Source organism: Nelumbo lutea, chromosome 4, assembly GCF_056320005.1.
Source record: "Nelumbo lutea isolate HS-2025 chromosome 4, American lotus-T2T, whole genome shotgun sequence".
Lineage (NCBI taxonomy): Eukaryota > Viridiplantae > Streptophyta > Magnoliopsida > Proteales > Nelumbonaceae > Nelumbo > Nelumbo lutea.
The window spans coordinates 96,764,981-96,782,905 of record NC_142687.1 but is presented as its reverse complement, the minus strand read 5'-3'; the positions used below and the strand labels follow the sequence as shown (position 1 = coordinate 96,782,905).

Here is a 17,925-nt window from a genome sequence, read left to right as displayed (position 1 = left end):
AATATGCACTTTTATTCATTTACAATAAACTCATAAAGTACATCATTCTGATTGAAGCTAAGGGCATACAAAACTATCTAACACTTATATCTCTAGAGTTCGTTTTCTTCTCTATGTATAATATGGACTAAAGATAGAACCTCCAACCAGACAACATGACATGCTAGATGAATCACCCAAATATGGTAGGAGCAAATGGAAGTCAAAATAAAGGCTAAATTGTAGAACATCATATGTATTCCAGAATCAAAGATAGTTAGATCCATTAAGAAAGTAGGTTTTTGGTATATGGAGGTTTCACATTACATTCCTCCTACACGTTTAATTACATAATATAATATGAAAAGTGTAACTAAAAGAGATATCCATAATGGTTTAACAAAACTTCAAGAGCAAAATACTTGAGCACAAGTAGAAACCCTTGGGAAAGTCAGTAGCTCCTGAGTAATATCTAGTTGAGCTTGTAAAAATTCCAAGTGTTCCCTGTCTATTCCCCTTCCTGATATGGTAGACACTGGTTGGAATATCACATACCTAATAGACATTTCCTTCAAAACCAGACAATTCTTGAGCAAAAATTTTACCAACCCCATTTCATTATCTTGTCCTGAAAAGTCATTAATGGTGACTTTCTCAAGTTTAGCTAAGCATTGGAAGGGTGATGATTGGTTCTCCCAGAAGGACATCTCATCAAAATGACGAGCATTTGGAAGCAGTGGATGATCCAAGTACTCCTGCAAAGCAACACTAAAAATTATAAAACTGAGACTAGTAATGAGGAATCAGAATCAAAGAAATTCACAGTTTTCAATACCAGATTCAGGTCTTTATGGTTGTCAATATCTATGGTAAGGAATTCCAAATTCGGAGAGCTCCTCAACAAGCATGCTAGACCAAGGAGATCGAAACTGTCAAGCCTTGTCTGCACTGTTAGATTATTCAGCCTGTGAAGTGAGGAGAGCACAATTTCATGATTTACATGTATCTCATCCTTGAATGAGAGGACCTTCAAATACAAAACATTAGTAAGAGCATGAAAATACATTTGTAAAGATTCTATCAAATTATTTACATGTATCTCATCCTTTTCAACTCTTCTTTCTATGGAAGCTCATTTATTGATTCATGTAGATTTATCACTAAATCATCAATTTACATTTTGATCATCAAAATGTCAATGTTTAATGGCTTATCATTTAATTAAGTAATAATGGTAATAACAAAGCAACATATGATCCAAGTTCTGTTATAATAACTAAAGACAAGTTAAAAGAAAATAAAATTTATAATTATTAAATATTTGAATTTAATGAAATTTAGTAAAACACTTCAATTTCTTCAAAAGTTCATCTTTATAATAATTAAATAACACCCAAAAAACTATAAATTAATGTGCCTCACTACAACGCAGCAAATTTTCTTTTTCAAGTTTCAATTAATCTTTGTATTTCTTTGGATTCTATATTCATTATAACTTTACTAATCGACCATCTAGAGACTATCCATATGAGTACTTAGAATGCTTGGGCAGGGTGTTTTTGGTCTTCCTCATCATTTTATATTTGGCACCCAAGTAATTAAGGGCTTTCTTATAATTCTTCCTCAAAATATAAATCTTGGGTTCTAAGATAGTATCTCTAAATATCAGGTTATAAGATAGTATCTTCTTCTTCCTCCTCTCTAGAAACCCTAGATTGACTACATGGTTTCATAGCAAATAGAAGCTCTTTGGTAGCTGACGTTAGACCACCATCGGATGATGTCAACAATTTGTACAAGTGACAACGATAGCCTATGAATCCTACCTGGTTTGGTTTAATTATAGTTGTTTGATGATTTTGTGATTTTTGTGGATTTTTTGAAAGGAAATTTTCAAAAATTCTAGATTTGATGTTGAGCCTTTATAGCATGTTTAGTGAAGTTTTATGCTACAAAACCTAGATATTTGGGTCATTTTACATTTTAGTAATGATGGGAAGTGGTCCTATAATTTTCTACGACCTACAAGATTTTGGGAGATTTTTTTCTCCCTCTACATTATCGCCAACTTAGTTTTTTGGCCTTTTTGTCTCTCTTAACTGTGTGGTAACCTATTTTCTTAGGTCTTTTAGCTTTGGTTGAGGGTTGGGTATCCTTTGTTTTGATGGGTAAGTGTTTTGATAAAATATGAAATCATCTAAGGATGTACAAATGGGTTCAAGTGTGCTCTCGGACAATGTAGATATTTATACTCGCATTATAACCATTGTTAAACTCAATGGAACCAACTTTTTGGAGTGGTCCCAATCTGTAAAGTAGGGATGGCAATTTTCCCCACCCCAATGGGTACTCGACTTCGTTGACCCATCAAGTCGGGGATGGGATTGCTTTGGTGGGGCAAGGACGGGGACAAGGATTAATAGGGATCCCCAACCTTAAATATTATTCATATTATATATATATATATATGATATTATTTACATATATCAAAATATATTTAAAATATTATTTATATTTAAAATTTTTATTTATTTTAATTAAATTTATTTTCCAAAAAATATTGTTAACTAAAACATTTCAAGGATTCGGGTCCTCACAGGGAACTCGTCCTCGTCGGGGATTGGGGATAGAGGATAATTTTTATCCCCAACGAGGATTGTGGTCGAGGACAGGGATTTATTTCAGAATTGAGGTCGAGGACGAGGAATATGATCATCTCCCTGAACCCACCCCGTTGCCATTCCTACTATTAAGCTTGACATTACAAGGAGGGTAAACTGGGATTCATTACAGGAAAAGAGGTGAAGTCAAAACCTGAAGACCCGAAATTTGCAAAGTATGTTTATTGAAGATTAGAGAATTATTCACTAGATTTCATACAATCATACTCCTCAACAAAATGGAGTTGCTGAGAGGAAAAACAAACATGTGGTTGAAGTTGCTCAAATTTTACTGCTTCAAATTCATATTTCCACCTAATGGAGCGCAATCCGGTCGGTCTTAACTATCAATTAACTCACCTCTAAGCTGGAGCGTCGGGGAGCCTAAAACGGGAAAAATGAGAGAACTCTAGGGGAAACCCGGTGTGATAACTCCGAAGCTCAAGTCAGTAATCTCTCAAAGGCAAAGTGTAGACCAGATGGCGCAAAGTTCACATACCTTGTTTGCTGGGGGCAAGGGGTTCTTATAATCACTTCGCGCACTCACTCCGAGGCCCTTGTCAGGTCGGGTATGATTACCCTTAAGTCTGTCAATTCGACCGTCGTCCTTTCTGCTGGGACAGAACCGCCAATGCCTAACCGTCTCTCTAACTGGAGATGGCAGTGTCAGGTGACGGTGGCAGGTGGTCGTTTAGAGTGCGGTCGTCAAGCGTCAGATCCCAAGCCAGTCAGGTGCGGCACCCTTGGGAACGGACTTCCTCAGTGTCAGGCATAGTACGGTTTGTTTGGTTTTGGTGCCCTGAAGGTGTGGAATGGTGAGCGAGGCGAAGTCTTGAGTTCGGAGGTATGTATAGGGCAGGTCAGTTCGGCGAGGTGTATCCCGAGCTGTTACCAGGTAGGTCGGTTCGGCGAGGTATGTCCCGAACTATTGCAAGGCAGGTCAGTTCGGCGAGGTGTATCCCGAGCTGTTACCAGGTAGGTCAGTTCGGCGAGGTATGCCCCGAACTGTTGCAAGACAGGCCAGTGGATTTCTTTCCGGTTTGGGGCCAAGGGTGAGTTCGGGCCCCTAGTGGGGAGCTCGGTCCGCTGGTTTCTCCTCTTGTTGAAAACGCCTTAGGCTTGCTTTTGTGTCGAGCTGTTGCTTTTGCCACGTGTCGCATAACTATGAGGTCGGGTGAAATCATCCTTCATCAATTGCCCCCCACTCCTCGCGCCAAGGGTCTTGCCCTGGTGCGGGGAGTTTTGCAAGGTGGTAAGTGGATTTGTCCCGTCCTTCGAATCTTGACTGCGCGAGTTGCATTTGCCAGGGTTCTTTGGTTCTGAGAAGGCAGGAAACATGCCTACTGCTCATGAATGTTGATGGCCGTGACAGCGCGCGTTTTAAATTTCAAAAATTCACGCCGCTGGGACGTGACAGTGGGTCATTTAAATTTGAAGAAAGTGCTCCTCTGTCGTTCTGAAGGGACGTGCGCTAGCGGTTTTTGTCAGTTGCAGAGGGACGTGCGGCGCGGTTAGTTTCAGAAAGATGTGCGCCAACGCGACGTCGGTTTTAAAAGACGTGTGCTGACGTTTCGCTCTTTTCGGAAAGACGTGCGCCAATCACGCCTCGACCTCAGGGGACGTGCTGTCAGCGCGAATGTGGGCCGCCGGATTGTTTTTGATCTGCACGATTGATTCTTGGTTACTGTAGCTATAAATAGTGGGGGACCCCAGTCGATTTGTCACTTCTACGGTTTGCCTATTGAGCTCGCGTCCAACTTTTCAGCTCGCATCCAAGTTTTTCAGCTCGCGTCTAGGCTGGTTACTTAGCCTCTAAGGTTTTTTTGGCTTGTTCCTGTCTCCGGAGCCTTCAAAACTTTCTTCCGGTGAGTACCTTCCTAAATCCACCTATTTTCCTCAATGTCTAGCTTTGATAGCTTAGACGACTCTTCAAGTAGGACTGATGTAGGTTCTACAAACCGAGTCGTATCCCCCGACTGCCTTAGTGATCCCGAGGTGGAACTTGAGGATGACTATGAACCCGTAGGCCGAGCAGCTTTGGGCAGTTTGGCGTCTACCTCTCGCCGAGGTCGGATGCTAGATAGGTTTGGTCCCTCAACCATGATGCCCGAGGGGCTCCAATCTATACTCATGTCTTACAATATGCCTGGGGGGTATACATATTTCATTCCCTCGGGTAGTTTTCCTTGGGAACACGGTCCTGACGAGATCGTGATTTTTCGAGAGCAGCTCACCGCGGGGCTGCGACTGCCTTTCCACCCCCTTTTAGTTGAAGTCATAAACCACTTTGGCGTTACCATTGGCCAGCTTCACACGAACTCTATTCGGAACCTAGTGGGGACAGTCTCCCTTTTCTACGAGCAGAATTTCCCTTTAGACTTGGAGATATTCTCCTCCATCTTGATGCTTAAGAGACAAGCGGGTTCTCTTCTTGGGGGAAGACGGACGTATTACCTTTCTCCTCGCCCGGGCTTTAAGCTTCTACACGATCTTCCTAATAAGGTCCCGGCATGGAAGCGGGACTACTTCGGCGTGCGAAGTGCGCAAGGATGGCCCTTTCAGACCGGGTGGGGTGAGGTCGCTCCTGATTCTGGTGTCACTCTCGACAAAGAGACGGTGAAGGGCCTCCGGCAATGGGCACGACAAAGTTTAAAGTGTCATGAGTACTTGACGGAGGCCAAGCTTATTGCGGCCAGTTTGAGTTCGGGTAGGTTTCTAGTTCTACGATTTCTTGCTTGCTTTTTTCCTTCATTTTTTCTGATGTCGAACTCGTTTCTACAATTGTGATGGATGCGGAGAGAACTCGTGAGGGGTGCCTGTTCCAAGGCATGAAGAGGAGGAAGCGGGTCGCCAAGCGAACTCGTACCGAGCTGCCCCCGGATGAGGAGCCTCAAGTTCCAGGCCACACGCCGGAGGATCTACCGAGGGAGCCCAAGGTGACTCCGCCGATGTATGAAACTACCGGGAGGCCTTACGCTGAGACTACTTATACGGGTGCTCCTGCATACTCCAGTGCTCCTGCTCACTCTGGGTCCGCTCATACGCGAGTTGGGCCCTCGGGCTCAGAAGCTCAAGGGGAGTTCAGGAGTGAGTTGATGCCGAACTATGCTCTTCAGAAGAGTAGGGAGGCTACTTTCCCTGAGGAGATCGCGGCGTGGACCGATCTTCCTTTGAACCAGGTCGCCTGCCGCGTCGTAACACATGCTATGGTGGTAAGTCAGATTTCGTCTGCCTTTTTCATTTTCCGTCGCTTTTGCTGTCATTGCTCATTTGTTTCTTTTGGTAGGTGAATTCTTCAATTCATGCCTTAGCAGCCCAAGTGGAGAGGAGCTCGCGACAGGCGCGAGCTGCTGAGGTTGTCGCCCATGCTGCTGAAGAGGCTTTCCGTGCTGCAGAGGCGAATACCCGAGCTGCTGAGGCGGCTGCTTATACTGCCGAAGAGGCTGCTCGCGTCGCAATGGCCAGGCAGGCGAGGTCTCAGCGTGATGCCGAGGCCATGGGGGTCGTTGTCAAGCACATGGAGGACTTGAAGTTGGATTTGCAACATCAAGTCGAATATCTTCAGGAGGACATCAGGGAGAAAACGCTGATTTTTTCCCAAGGCACTGAAGATGCCAAGAAGAAGGTCGTTGAAGACTACATTGCCTCTCCGTGTTTTGACGATCTGATGGTGGATTCTTACAGAAGGGGGTTCAAGCTGAGCTGGTGGATGATTTGGAACACGTACCCTGACCTCGATGTTAGTGCCATATCCACTTCGCGTATAACTTAGGAGATGGCCAATGTTGCCGATGGCGAGCCGAACTCTAAAGGAGAGACAGGGCCTTCGGGTGTTGTTTAAGTGCCTTCTGATGGCGAATAAGTAGCTTCGGGCATGTAAAGATTTTTTTTTTGAAGTGCCTTCTGATGGCCAATGTATTGTTTCTTGCAACGGAATAGATAAATCTTTTTTGCATGTTCCTTTTTTCCCGAACTGATTCTTTGTCGAACTGATAATATGCCACTTGTCCGGGTTATTGTACTTCCGCGACCTGTTTTTCCATGAAGGCTTTTGCAGTGAATTGATTTTTTTTCCGAGCTGATAATATGCCCGACTTTTCTTTGCTTGTTTACACCGAGGTTCCTCTTGGCTCCGCATCGTGGCCCATAGGACCTTATAGCGATTTCGTCCACTTTGCTTGGCGGTTTATAGGTAGTATCGCCTTAAGTTCACGATGTTCCACGCTCAAGGTACTAGTTTTCCTTCCAAGGATTCGAGCTTGTATGCCCCCCCGAGCGCTCTCTTTACTTTATAGGGCCCTTCCCAGTTTGGTTCAAGTTTGCCCACGCCGGGTTCGGGCACCATAATCTTACAAAGGACCAGGTCGCCGACTCGGAAGCTTCGTCGCTTTACTCTAGCATTGTAGTAGCGAGCTACCTGCTGCTGGTAGGCCGCTGTCCGGATGTGCGCGAGGTCCCTTACCTCGTCCAGTAGGTCAAGGTTGGTAAGTAACTCATCTTCGTTTGTCCGATCGCCGTATGTTTCTAGTCGCAATGTTGGTACTTCGATTTCCACCGGGATAACTGTTTCAGTGCCGTAGGTGAGATTGAAGGGGGTTTCTCCTGTGGCGGTTTTCTCTATAGTTCGGTGAGCCCACAAGACACTTGGTAGCTCTTCAGCCCATAGTCCCTTAGCACGATCCAGACGTGCTTTCAGTCCGCGCAGGATGGCTCTGTTCATTACTTCCGTCTGACCATTTGCCTGCGGGTGCGCGAATGATGTGAAGTTTTGCTGAATCCCCATGTTCTGGCACCACTCTTGGAACTTGATATCCTCGAACTGCTTGCCGTTGTCGGAAATTAGTATCCGAGGTAACTCGAAACGACATATTATGTTCTTCCAAAAGAAGTTCTGTATGTTTCAGGCCGTAACGGTTGCCAGAGGTTCGGCTTCTATCCACTTCGTGAAGTAATCTACTGCAACAACTAAGAATTTTCTTCCACCTGTTGTTGGCGGGAATGGTCCGAGGAGGTCGATGCCCCATTGTGCAAAGGGCCACGGGCTGGCGAGGTATTTGAGGTCGAAAGCTGGTTGATGGTGGATATTGGCATGTTTCTGACACTTGTCGCATTTTCTGACGAGCTCGATAGCTTCTGCCTTCATCGTTGGCCAGTAGTATCCTTGTCGAAGTGTTTTTTGGGCGAGTGCTCTGCCCCCCAAGTGTTCGCCGCACAGGCTTTCGTGAGTGTCGCGGAGTACGAACTCGGCTTCGGCAGGTCGCAGGCAACGCAAGTAGGGGAGCGTGTAGGACCGTCGGTATAACCGTTCGTCTATTATGACGTATTTGGCTGCCTAGCGCTGCACCCTGTTGGCCGCATTGCATTCTACAGGGAGGGTTCCGTCTATCAAGAAGCTCGCGAGTGGGTCGATCCAGCTCGGCTCTGCTTCAATGACGGGAGCGACCTCCTCTGCCCCCCCGAGAATACTAGGCCGAGGTAAATCCTCTATGTACACGGTTTTCATGTTGTGTGACTGGAAGTTGAGAAGGGCCTCTTTTACTTTCGCCAAATATGCGATCATGGAGAGCTCGCGTGCTTCATACTCGCCCGTAACTTGGTTGACCACGAGTAGGGAATCGCTGCAGATGACCAAGTGCTTTGCCTTTACCTTTCGCGCTAGGTTCAGCCCGGCTATCAGTGCTTCGTACTCTGCCTCGTTGTTGGATGTCGCGAACTCAAAGTGTAGTGCGTATTCTAATTTTGTGCCGCCCGGGCCGCATAAGACTATTCCAGCCCCGCTGCCTTGCTAGTTCGAGGAACCATCCACGTGAAGGATCCAGGGCTCCTCATCCCAGTTCGCGTTTCGCCTAACCAGGAGAGATGCCACACCGGCTGCTACTTCACGGGGTTCAGACCATATTGGCTCGGGAGCTCCGGGTTTGCCCGAACTGGGGACCTCGGGCTCGACCTGTAGGGCTTCGTGGCTGAAAGTGCACTCGGCGATAAAATCTGCCAAAGCTTGGGCCTTAATCGCGGTCTGGGGTTTGTACTAGAGATCGTACTCGCTGAGTTCGATGGCCCATTTTGTCAGCCTACCGGAGACCTCGGGCTTCGGCAAAACTTGTCTTAGGGGTTTGTCGGTTAAGACAACGACGGTGTGAGCTTGGAAGTATGGGAGGAGTTTCCGAGCTGATATCACTAGTGCGAAGGCAATTTTTTCAATCCGCGGGTACCTCGTTTCTGCTCCCTACAGAATTTTACTAACATAATAGACGGGTCGCTGGACCCGATCTACTTGTTTTACTAATACCGAACTGACCACTTCGTCGCTCGCCGAGAGGTACAGTTCTAAGACCTCGCCTTCCTCGGGTCTGGCTAAGGTTGGTATGGTGGCGAGGTAAGTCTTTAGCTCGTTGAACGCGAGCTGGCAATCTCGGGTCCATTCGAACCCTTTGCCTTTGATTGCCTTGAAGAAAGGCAAACATCCGCTGCGAGGAGCTTTTCAACTTCTTCGTCAACCGCCCTCCAGCGCTCCGGGGCTAAGTTGTGTTTCTTCTGTCTAATGGGCCTGACTACAGGGTCAGTGTTAAGCTTGTGAGTTATAAGGTCGGGGTCAATACTGGGCATATCTGCCACGGACCATGCAAAAATGTCTAAATTTTGGAGTAAGAAACTCACTAGTTCAGTTCGCAAAGGTTCATTGACGGAGGCACCGATCTGTAGTGTTCGCGTCGGATCTGTTGCCGAGGCCGGGACGGCGACTATTTCCTCAGTGGGCGAAGCTCGTTCCTCACCCTGCTCCGCAGGTCGCTCTAGTTCGAGATCGTCGGCTGCCTTTGTTTTTCCCTTCAGGGCGGCAACATAGCACTTGCGGAACTCAAGTTGGTCGCCCCGGGCTATCCCCACACCGAAGTCCGTGGGCAACTTCATTACCAGATAATAGGTGGAGACCACTGCACGCAGAATATGCGTAATTGGTCGCCCTATTATGGCATTGTATGGGGAGGGGGTCGCAACCACCAGGAAATCGTGGTTAAGTCTTACCGCGCACGGCCATGTGCCGACTTCCACAAGTACTGTTATTTTTCCCAAGGGCCTGACTTCCTCTCCGCTGAAGCCTACCAGAGGAGTGTGAAATCGCTTTTTTGCAACTGCAACTGGTCGAACGCCGATTTGAATAGTATTCTGCCGAACTGCCTGAGTCTACCAGTACGCGTCGGACTTCGAAGTTATTGATCCTTAGCTTTATGACGAGCGCGTCGTCGTGGGGGTAATGAACACCTCGCACGTTGTCTTCTGTAAAAAAGATCAGTTCTTCCTTCTTCGGCCTCTTGGGAGGGTTCTGCTCCTCTCGGGCTGCTTCGCGAACTGACGTCCTTGCTGCCGCTGAAGTGCATCCTGCCGTCTATTGCTCGGCTCGGGGACATCCTTCCCGTGTTCCCCTTGTCGACCTGCTTTATTACTATTGTCATAATGTACAAAATTTCTTAAGTACCCGCGACGGATGAGTCTTATCTCGTTGCAGAGATTATTACATTGCTTGGTGCTATGACCATGATCTTTATGAAAACTACAATATAAATTTTTGTTCCTCTCGTTGGAGTTGCTCTTCAAGCGAGGTGGCCACTTTACGTAAGGGGCGTCCTTGATCGTCATCAGGATCTCGGTCCGCCTTGTGTTCAATGGCGTGTAGTCCGTCCGAACGGCTAAGAGAGCTCGGGGTGGCTGGCTTGGCTTCGCCTCTCGGTTGTGGCCTCTTCTGCCGCCGGGGTTGGAGGGCTCGCCTTCTCTTTTTCTTTTTTCAACCCCGCCTTCGTTTCTCTGGTTGATCTCTTCTTCTGTTCTCATAAACTTGTCCGCGAGCTTGAGGAAGTCGGTCATGGTTGCTGGCTGGCTGGCTACCATGTGCCATTTGAACTCTTTATGAGTCACTCTTCTTTTGTCCGTGGCGAGCTGTACCGCGGGGTCTAACCGAGGGATTTGCAAACATGCTTCATTGAACCGTTTGATGTAGCTCTGGATGGGTTCTCCCTCTCTTTGGATCACCCCGAAGATACTTTCCTCGGTTTTCGGACACCTTTTGCTGGTAACAAAGTGCGCAGTGAAGATCTGCACAAACTGGGGTCATCTTTTTATTGACCCAGAAGCTAGGTTCCGGTACAGGTGCGGACCACCCCTTTGAAGGTGGTGGTGAAGGCCACGCACATGCACGAGTCGCTTGCCCTAGCGAGGTGCATTTGCGACTGAAACGCGTCTACGTGGTCGTTGGGGTCAAAGGACCCATCATACTTGTCCAGAGGAGGGAGTTTGAAATCTCTAGGCAAGGGAACTGCCAAAAGTTCTGCTGAAAGGGGGGAAGGAACTGAGAGAATGGGGGTGGTTTTTACCCCGCCCGAGCTCGTTTCTTCCTTGCCTCTGAGCTCGGGTAGCACGCGGGTAGCAGTTCGGCGACTTCGCCGGCACCGTCTTTGATTGGGCCTGGTGCTGGCGCTGCTTGCCTCTGTGTTGCCGAGCTCGATGGGCCTGGATTGCTGGCCTGCTGCTAAGGCGCTGAAGCGGTTCTCCGTGAGTGGGAACTCGGGCTTGGAGCACTGAGGTGACTTTGTTGGCGAGGTTCTTGACCCACCCGTGGGCTGCGAGGCTGGTGTGATCTTTCTTGGCTTTCGGCCCGGGGAAGAGGCCTTACTGTTAGGGGGGTTCTGCGGTCAAGAAGCCTCTCCTTGGTGAGGTCGTCCACCTTGGGGGGAGGCCTTGACCGGCTTTGAAACAGGGTGTCGGGGGGGAGCGGCTGGTTCAAGGGTAGCTGAGGGAATTGTTGTTGATAATGGTGTTGGGAGAGGTGGTGCAACACCAAGTGTTGCTGGAGTTGGTGCTGCTGGAATTGCTGCATTTGGGCCTGCATTGCCCGCATGCATTGCATCAGATCATCTATTTGATTTTGGCGAGCTGCTAGTGGGACAGCAATTAGTTCCGCGAAGTTCGTTTCAATGGGTAGTGGGAGAGGTGCCACCGCGTGTGGCACATTTAAGCTTGGGATCCCATCCACTGAAAGGGGGATGGTGAACTGCCCAATGCACACCGCCGGAGCATGAGGTTGCTCTCCGGTAGTGGCTGTTTCGGTTCCACGTCCGGCACTGCTGGAGGAGGCCATTTCAGTGTTGGAGTGGGTGTTGGAGTTTTTGAAAGAAGGGTAGGTAGAAGAGATTTAGAGGGAGGCTTTTAGAAGCTTTCCCACAGACGGCGCCAATTGATGGAGCGCAATCCGGTCGGTCTTAGCTGTCAACGAACTCGCCTCTGAGCTGGAGTGTCAGGGAGCCTGAAACGGGAAAAATGAGAGAACTCTGGGGGGAACCTGGTGTGATAACTCCGAAGCTCAAGTCAGCAATCTCTCAAAGGCAAAGTGTAGACCAGATGGCGCAAAGTTCACATACCTTGTTCGCTGGGGGCAAGGGGTCCTTATAATCTCTTCGCGCACTCACTCCGAGGCCCTTGTCAGGTCGGGTATGATTACCCTTACGTCTATCAATTCGGCCGTCCTCCTTTCTGTTGGGACAGAACCGTCACTGCCTAACCGTCTCTCTAACTGGAGATGGCGGTGTCAGGTGGCGGTGGCAGGTGGCCATTTAGAGTGCGGCCGTCAAGCGTCAAATCCCAAGCCAGTCAGGTGCGGCGCCCTTGGGAACGGACTTCCTCAGTGTCAGGCATAGTACGGTTTGTTTGGTTTTGGTTCCCTGAAGGTGTGGAGTGGTGATCGAGGCGAAGTCTTGAGTTCGGAGGTATGTATAGGGTAGGTCAGTTCGGCGAGGTGTATCCCGAGCTGTTACTAGGTGGGTCGGTTCGGCGAGGTATGTCCCGAACTGTTGCAAGGCAGGTCAGTTCGGCGAGGTGTATCCCGAGCTGTTACCAGGTAGGTCAGTTCGGCGAGGTATGCCCCGAACTGTTGCAAGGCAGGGCAGTGGATTTCTTTCCGGTTTGGGGCCAAGGGTGAGTTCGGGTCCCTAGTAGGGAGCTCGGTCCGCTGGTTTCTCCTCTTGGTGAAAACGCCTTAGGCTTGCTTTTGTGTCGAGTTGTTGCTTTTGCCACGTGTCGCATAACTATGAGGTCAGGCCAAATCATCATTCATCACCACCCATTTATGGGGTAATGCTATTAAGACGATTGTGTATCTTACTAACCAATTTCCATCAAGGGTCCTTAACCTTCGGTCTCCTCACCAGATTCTCCTCCTTAATGAATCTCTCTTTAACTTACCCCTCAGATCTTTGGTTATGTTAGTTTTGTTCAAAGTCCTTCCCAACAAAAGTTTGATCCTAAATCAGTCAAATGTGTATTCCTTAGTTACTCTTTAATCTAGAAAGGTTATAAATGTTTTGATCCTCTCTCCAGAAAGAGATAAGTTTATAAAAATGTTACATTTCTAGAGTTTTCCTCATTTTTCCAAGCATCCCATCCTTCTCTTTAGGGGGAGAATGCAAGTGAAGATCTAACTCCCTTCTGTCTTCCTATTCCTGTCCATGTACCTCCTTCTCCTTCCTCTCATCCTTGTAACAATGATATTCCTTATGCTCCTCCTTCTCCTATGTATCAGGTGTTAATGGATTGGTTTTGGGTTGGACCCCATCCAAATCAAAATCAATTTGGATGGATTGGACGAACTAATAAGACATCAAATTGGATCAATCTAGATTTAAATTTCCAAAGTATTTATTGGATTGGATTGGACCCGGTCCATCTGTAATGGATTGATTTTGGTTGGGTTTGATCAAACCAATGTTTGGTCCATTGATAGAAGATAAGAATACAAGCCCCAATAGACCAAGTTTGTGTTAGAACCAATCTAAATAAAAACCAATTTGAACATATTGGATGGTTTAGACATTGAATTGGACTATTCCAAAATGGTCAATGGACCAAAGTATTCATTGGATTGGATTGTACCTAGTCCATATGTAATGGACTCATATTGGATTGGATCAAATTGAACCAAATCCAGTCCAATTGACACCCCTAGCCTTAGTACTGATAGTAATTCTTCATTATGTGTATTAAGAGGGTGACTCTTGAAGTTGAATGCCCATCACACTCTAATCTCCCAAACCTTGGTAATCTTGAACCACCTAATAGTTTTGTTATTAATATTGACCGTGATCTTCCTATTGCTATTTGAAAAGGAAAGAGGGCATGCAACAAGTATCACATTACTAATTATGTGTCTTATGATGCTCTTTCATCCTCCTATTGTGCCTATATTTCTGTCATTTTTTCTATTTCCATCCCTTATAGTGTTATAAAGGTAATGCAGTCACATCACTAAAAGGAAGCTATGAATCAAGAGATTGAGGCCCCCATAAAACTAAACTTGAGAGATTATTCATTGTCCCAAGTGTAAGTATGAGTACACTATAAAGCACAAGATATATGATTTAATTGAGAGATACAAGGTCCGACTTGTGGCCAAAGGATACACTCAAACCTATGGATTGACTATCCGGAACCTTTGCTCCAATTGCTAAAATGTACTCAATTCGGGTGTTTATGTCTTTTATTGCTCCCTACTCTTGGCCTTTATATTAGATGAATGTGAAAAATGTCTTTATTAATGAGGACCTCCAATAAGAAGCATATATGGATTTACCACCTAAATTAAGTTTTCTTAATAGTGAAGGGAAAGTTTACCACCCAAAGAAGTCTTTGTAGGGGCTCAAGTAGTGCCCTAGAGCCTAGTTTGATAGATATAGAAATGTTATCTTAAAAATTGGATTCTCTCAATCTTAGGTAGACCATTGTTGTGACGAGTGATGACATCACAAGTATCTTTCAATTAAAATCCTTCCTTGCTTTAAAATTTGAGATAAAAGAATTTTGGTGATCTCAAATACTTTCTTGGCATTGTAGTTGCAAGATCCAAAAAGGGAATCTTTTTTTCACAAAGGAAGTATGTTCTTGACTTGATCCATAATGTTGGAAAATTGGGGTACAAGCCTATAGAACCTCCAATTGACTCTAACCACAAGTTGAGTGCTATTGAAGGAAAAGTTCTTCTAGATAGAGGGATATATCAAAGATTGGTGATGTCAGGGATTGTAGGATAAGGTGTGACCACAGCATTTTACTTCAAACGCTACTTTCTACAAACAAACAAGGCAAGGTCAAATATGAAGCAAAGTAAACCAAAATTTACACTCACCCTACTCATGTTCTCATGCGCGCATTTATGCTAGTGAAAATGAATTTGCACTGCAACCCAACACAACCTAAAATTTTAATATGTGTAAGCTATATGTTTTTGGCTCACGTTAATGGGCTCCATTATTGACTTAAAAGACTATTTCATATATTTGGAACCTGCCTAATAGGCCTTGTATGTCTAACACTGCTTTCTGATCATTTTGGTCCTCAAACTTACATCTACATTTATTAGTTCACAGTGGAAACCTTAATTGAGCACATAGTTCACTAGTATAGGCTTTAGTTCCATATCAAATCATAATATTCAGGACAATTAATCTAGTTTGTCTTAGATTAGTCTTACCTACAAAAACACAAGAGCATGTCAACCAAACAAATTATAAAGCAACCATCAATTAAGGATGTAATAACATACCTGCAAACACCAGCTAGACAAGGATAGACAACTAGCATGACCAAGATCCTTCAAAAGTTCAGTAAGCATTGAACAATGCATCTGAGAGATAAAGTTTTGTCTGACATCTAGATGTCCCTCAACTAGATGCCTTAATCTCTTTATAGAAAATTCATGCAACACCATTCCCACAAACTTAAAGTGTTGAAGCTTTGGAGCATCTATCTCATATTTGTAAACTAATCCATTCATCTCATAAGACGAGCATGAATCCAACAATAAGCACTTAAGTTCTGATTCTGGAGCAGAAATAACTAAATGATGAGGCACACAACAGGACAATAAATGTAGGCTTTCTAGGCATGGACAGTTAGAAATCATGTCCTGAACTGAGCCATCTGGTAACTTTGCTTGCAGCAGTTCTACAATCTCAAGATGATCAAAACTCCCATGCCTTAAGGGTCTAAATTCACAGAAGTTCAATCTCAGAAACTTCAAGGACTGAGGTAGAGAACAATGAGGCAATTCATAACACCCTTCAATCCGTGGATCACGAGAAGGACTTCGACCTGCAAAATTGAGTTCTAGAGTAGTGGCATTGCTTGCAATTGCGAATCTAATCCATCGATCGACACGAGAAGTAAACTCGTAATCCTCATGATAACAAAATGAGAGCTGAATTTGGCGTATACTTTCGATATCATGGTGCAGAAGTGCTCGGTCTACAAAGTCTGCAAACCTCTTTCTTTGTCTGTCCAACCTCATAGAACTTAGAAAGTATCTACCCGTTTCAAGTGCATTATACAGCTCAACCATAGACCGCTCATCACAGAAGGTGAACTCATCGAGGTCTAGAACAGGAATTTGAGTCCATAGGAATTTCCATTTCTTTGATATGAAGGTGGTCTTCACAGCTTCATGTGTTGGCAGAAAAGAAAGTATGTGGACTAGAACTGAATCTGGTAAGCTACTGATACGGTCCATTCCCAGCTCATTTCTTCTAAGCCTCTCCATTTCTATTTCTTTCTGCTGTTTAATTAGAAATAAAAAAGATTATAAGTATAGAAGATGAATTCAGGTTATGCCACCTCGGTACAGGTAAGACCAATGTCATCATCTTCAATCTTTGAACATTAACTCAGTACTGAAGTACTGAAAATAAAAGGAAAAAATCAGAGATTACCGAGGATATGCATTAGAGAATAAAAACCTATTCAAGTACCTCACCTAATTGAGCGATCGCCTATCAGAGCATGTTTGACCAAGTAGTTGTATAGGTGGGCTTGCACACTTGATCGCGCTTCAAACCCAATTTCGTGTGAGGGGGTGTATTAGAGAATAGAATCCTATTCAAGGACCTCATATAAGAGCTTAAGCTGAGACCCATATAACACGGGGCTAAAGAAAATTAGCTATATTAATTTTTTTTTTTTTTCAAGAGTCTCTAATATAAGGAGGGGTCTATAGAAACAAATCAGGTCACATCTAGATTCAAATATGATTAAGAACCAATGAGTCGAAATCTACCAATTAATTGAAACATTTGAATGTGAACTAGATCTAATGTAATTTTTATACAATTATACTCTTCATAAATAAAGAAACAACCTGCAATATAATTTTATTAGAGACTAGAGAGAAATAAAGGGTATTTTAGGTAATCTCATGTATAATCGGTTTAGATATTTATCCCATCAAATCAGGCCATATCATTATTATTCAAATTATTCAAATTTGATTCAATTATGTCAGATCTCCACTAAATCAGACTTTTGATAGGATTTACAATTCTAAATATAAGTTTGTCCACTATTCCATTTGAGATCAAATTTCAAACTGATTTCTGGGCCAGTTAATCTATATGAATGGTCTATTCAAGTGAAAAGTCCATGCTCCTTGAGGAAACAGTCGAATTCCCTAATTATGGGCGTATATTTACAACCCTAAATCCAAGTTTCTGTCTTCATCTACAGTTTACTCAATGGGTCACTTTCCCTTCTTTAAATGACCTCTCCAAGGAGCTTATAGCGAATCCATTTGTCCATCAGATAGAAAAACTTCTGGACTACCTTACTATGTGCACTACTTGATAAATGAAATTAGTTTGTCCATGTGGCAAAGGCATTCAATATGGAGAAGGATTTGATCACCAAGCACACTAACTTAAGCACTGCTACAGAGCCCATATTTTGGGCTAAAGTGAATCTTGACACTTGAGTGGGTTGAATAAACCATAGGCCAACAAAAGCCGGAGGCCTGGCCAAATGCAATGCTCCTTTGGGAGGGCTTCAAGTGGTAGCTTTTTGCTTTGTGAAAAAATTTGGAAAGCCCATATTTGTTATTGTTTAGAAAAAAGGCTTTCCTTTTAGTAACTTCTTACGAGAAGTTCAATCAAAGCATTATCCCTCCAAAACAGACCCCAAGAAAAGTCTTACTCGGCATATCTAAGGTGTCGTTTGTAGCAGAATGGCCCTCTAAAACATGAAAGAGTTGCATTTGATTTTTCAGCTCTATATCCCCATCGTGCATTGGAAACATCTATCCACGAATGATAACATCATGTACGGGAGATATTTTCATTGCACACCTACGATATGCTGTGAGGATGGTGTGAGGCACACTGTGTGAGGAGCAAATCCAAACTCCCCTGGAGGGTTGTTTGGTAAAACATTTGGATGCCAATTTGTAAATCTGTTTTCACCTCCGTTTACTCAATGAGTCCAC

General features: G+C 44.9%; 1 protein-coding gene across 1 annotated transcript; it reads right to left on the bottom strand.

The window, feature by feature from the left end:
* Positions 1-339: 339 nt before the first annotated feature.
* On the bottom strand, positions 340-16,224 carry LOC148862037 (F-box/LRR-repeat protein At4g14103-like). The gene is made up of 3 exons (XM_088981956.1): positions 15,223-16,224; positions 815-1,006; positions 340-734 (listed from the first exon to the last, which is right to left on the bottom strand). The coding sequence occupies exons 1-3, from the start codon at positions 16,213-16,215 to the stop codon at positions 387-389; spliced, it is 1,533 nt and encodes a 510-aa protein (XP_088838082.1). The 5' UTR covers positions 16,216-16,224; the 3' UTR covers positions 340-386.
* Between the last annotated feature and the right edge of the window lie 1,701 nt (positions 16,225-17,925).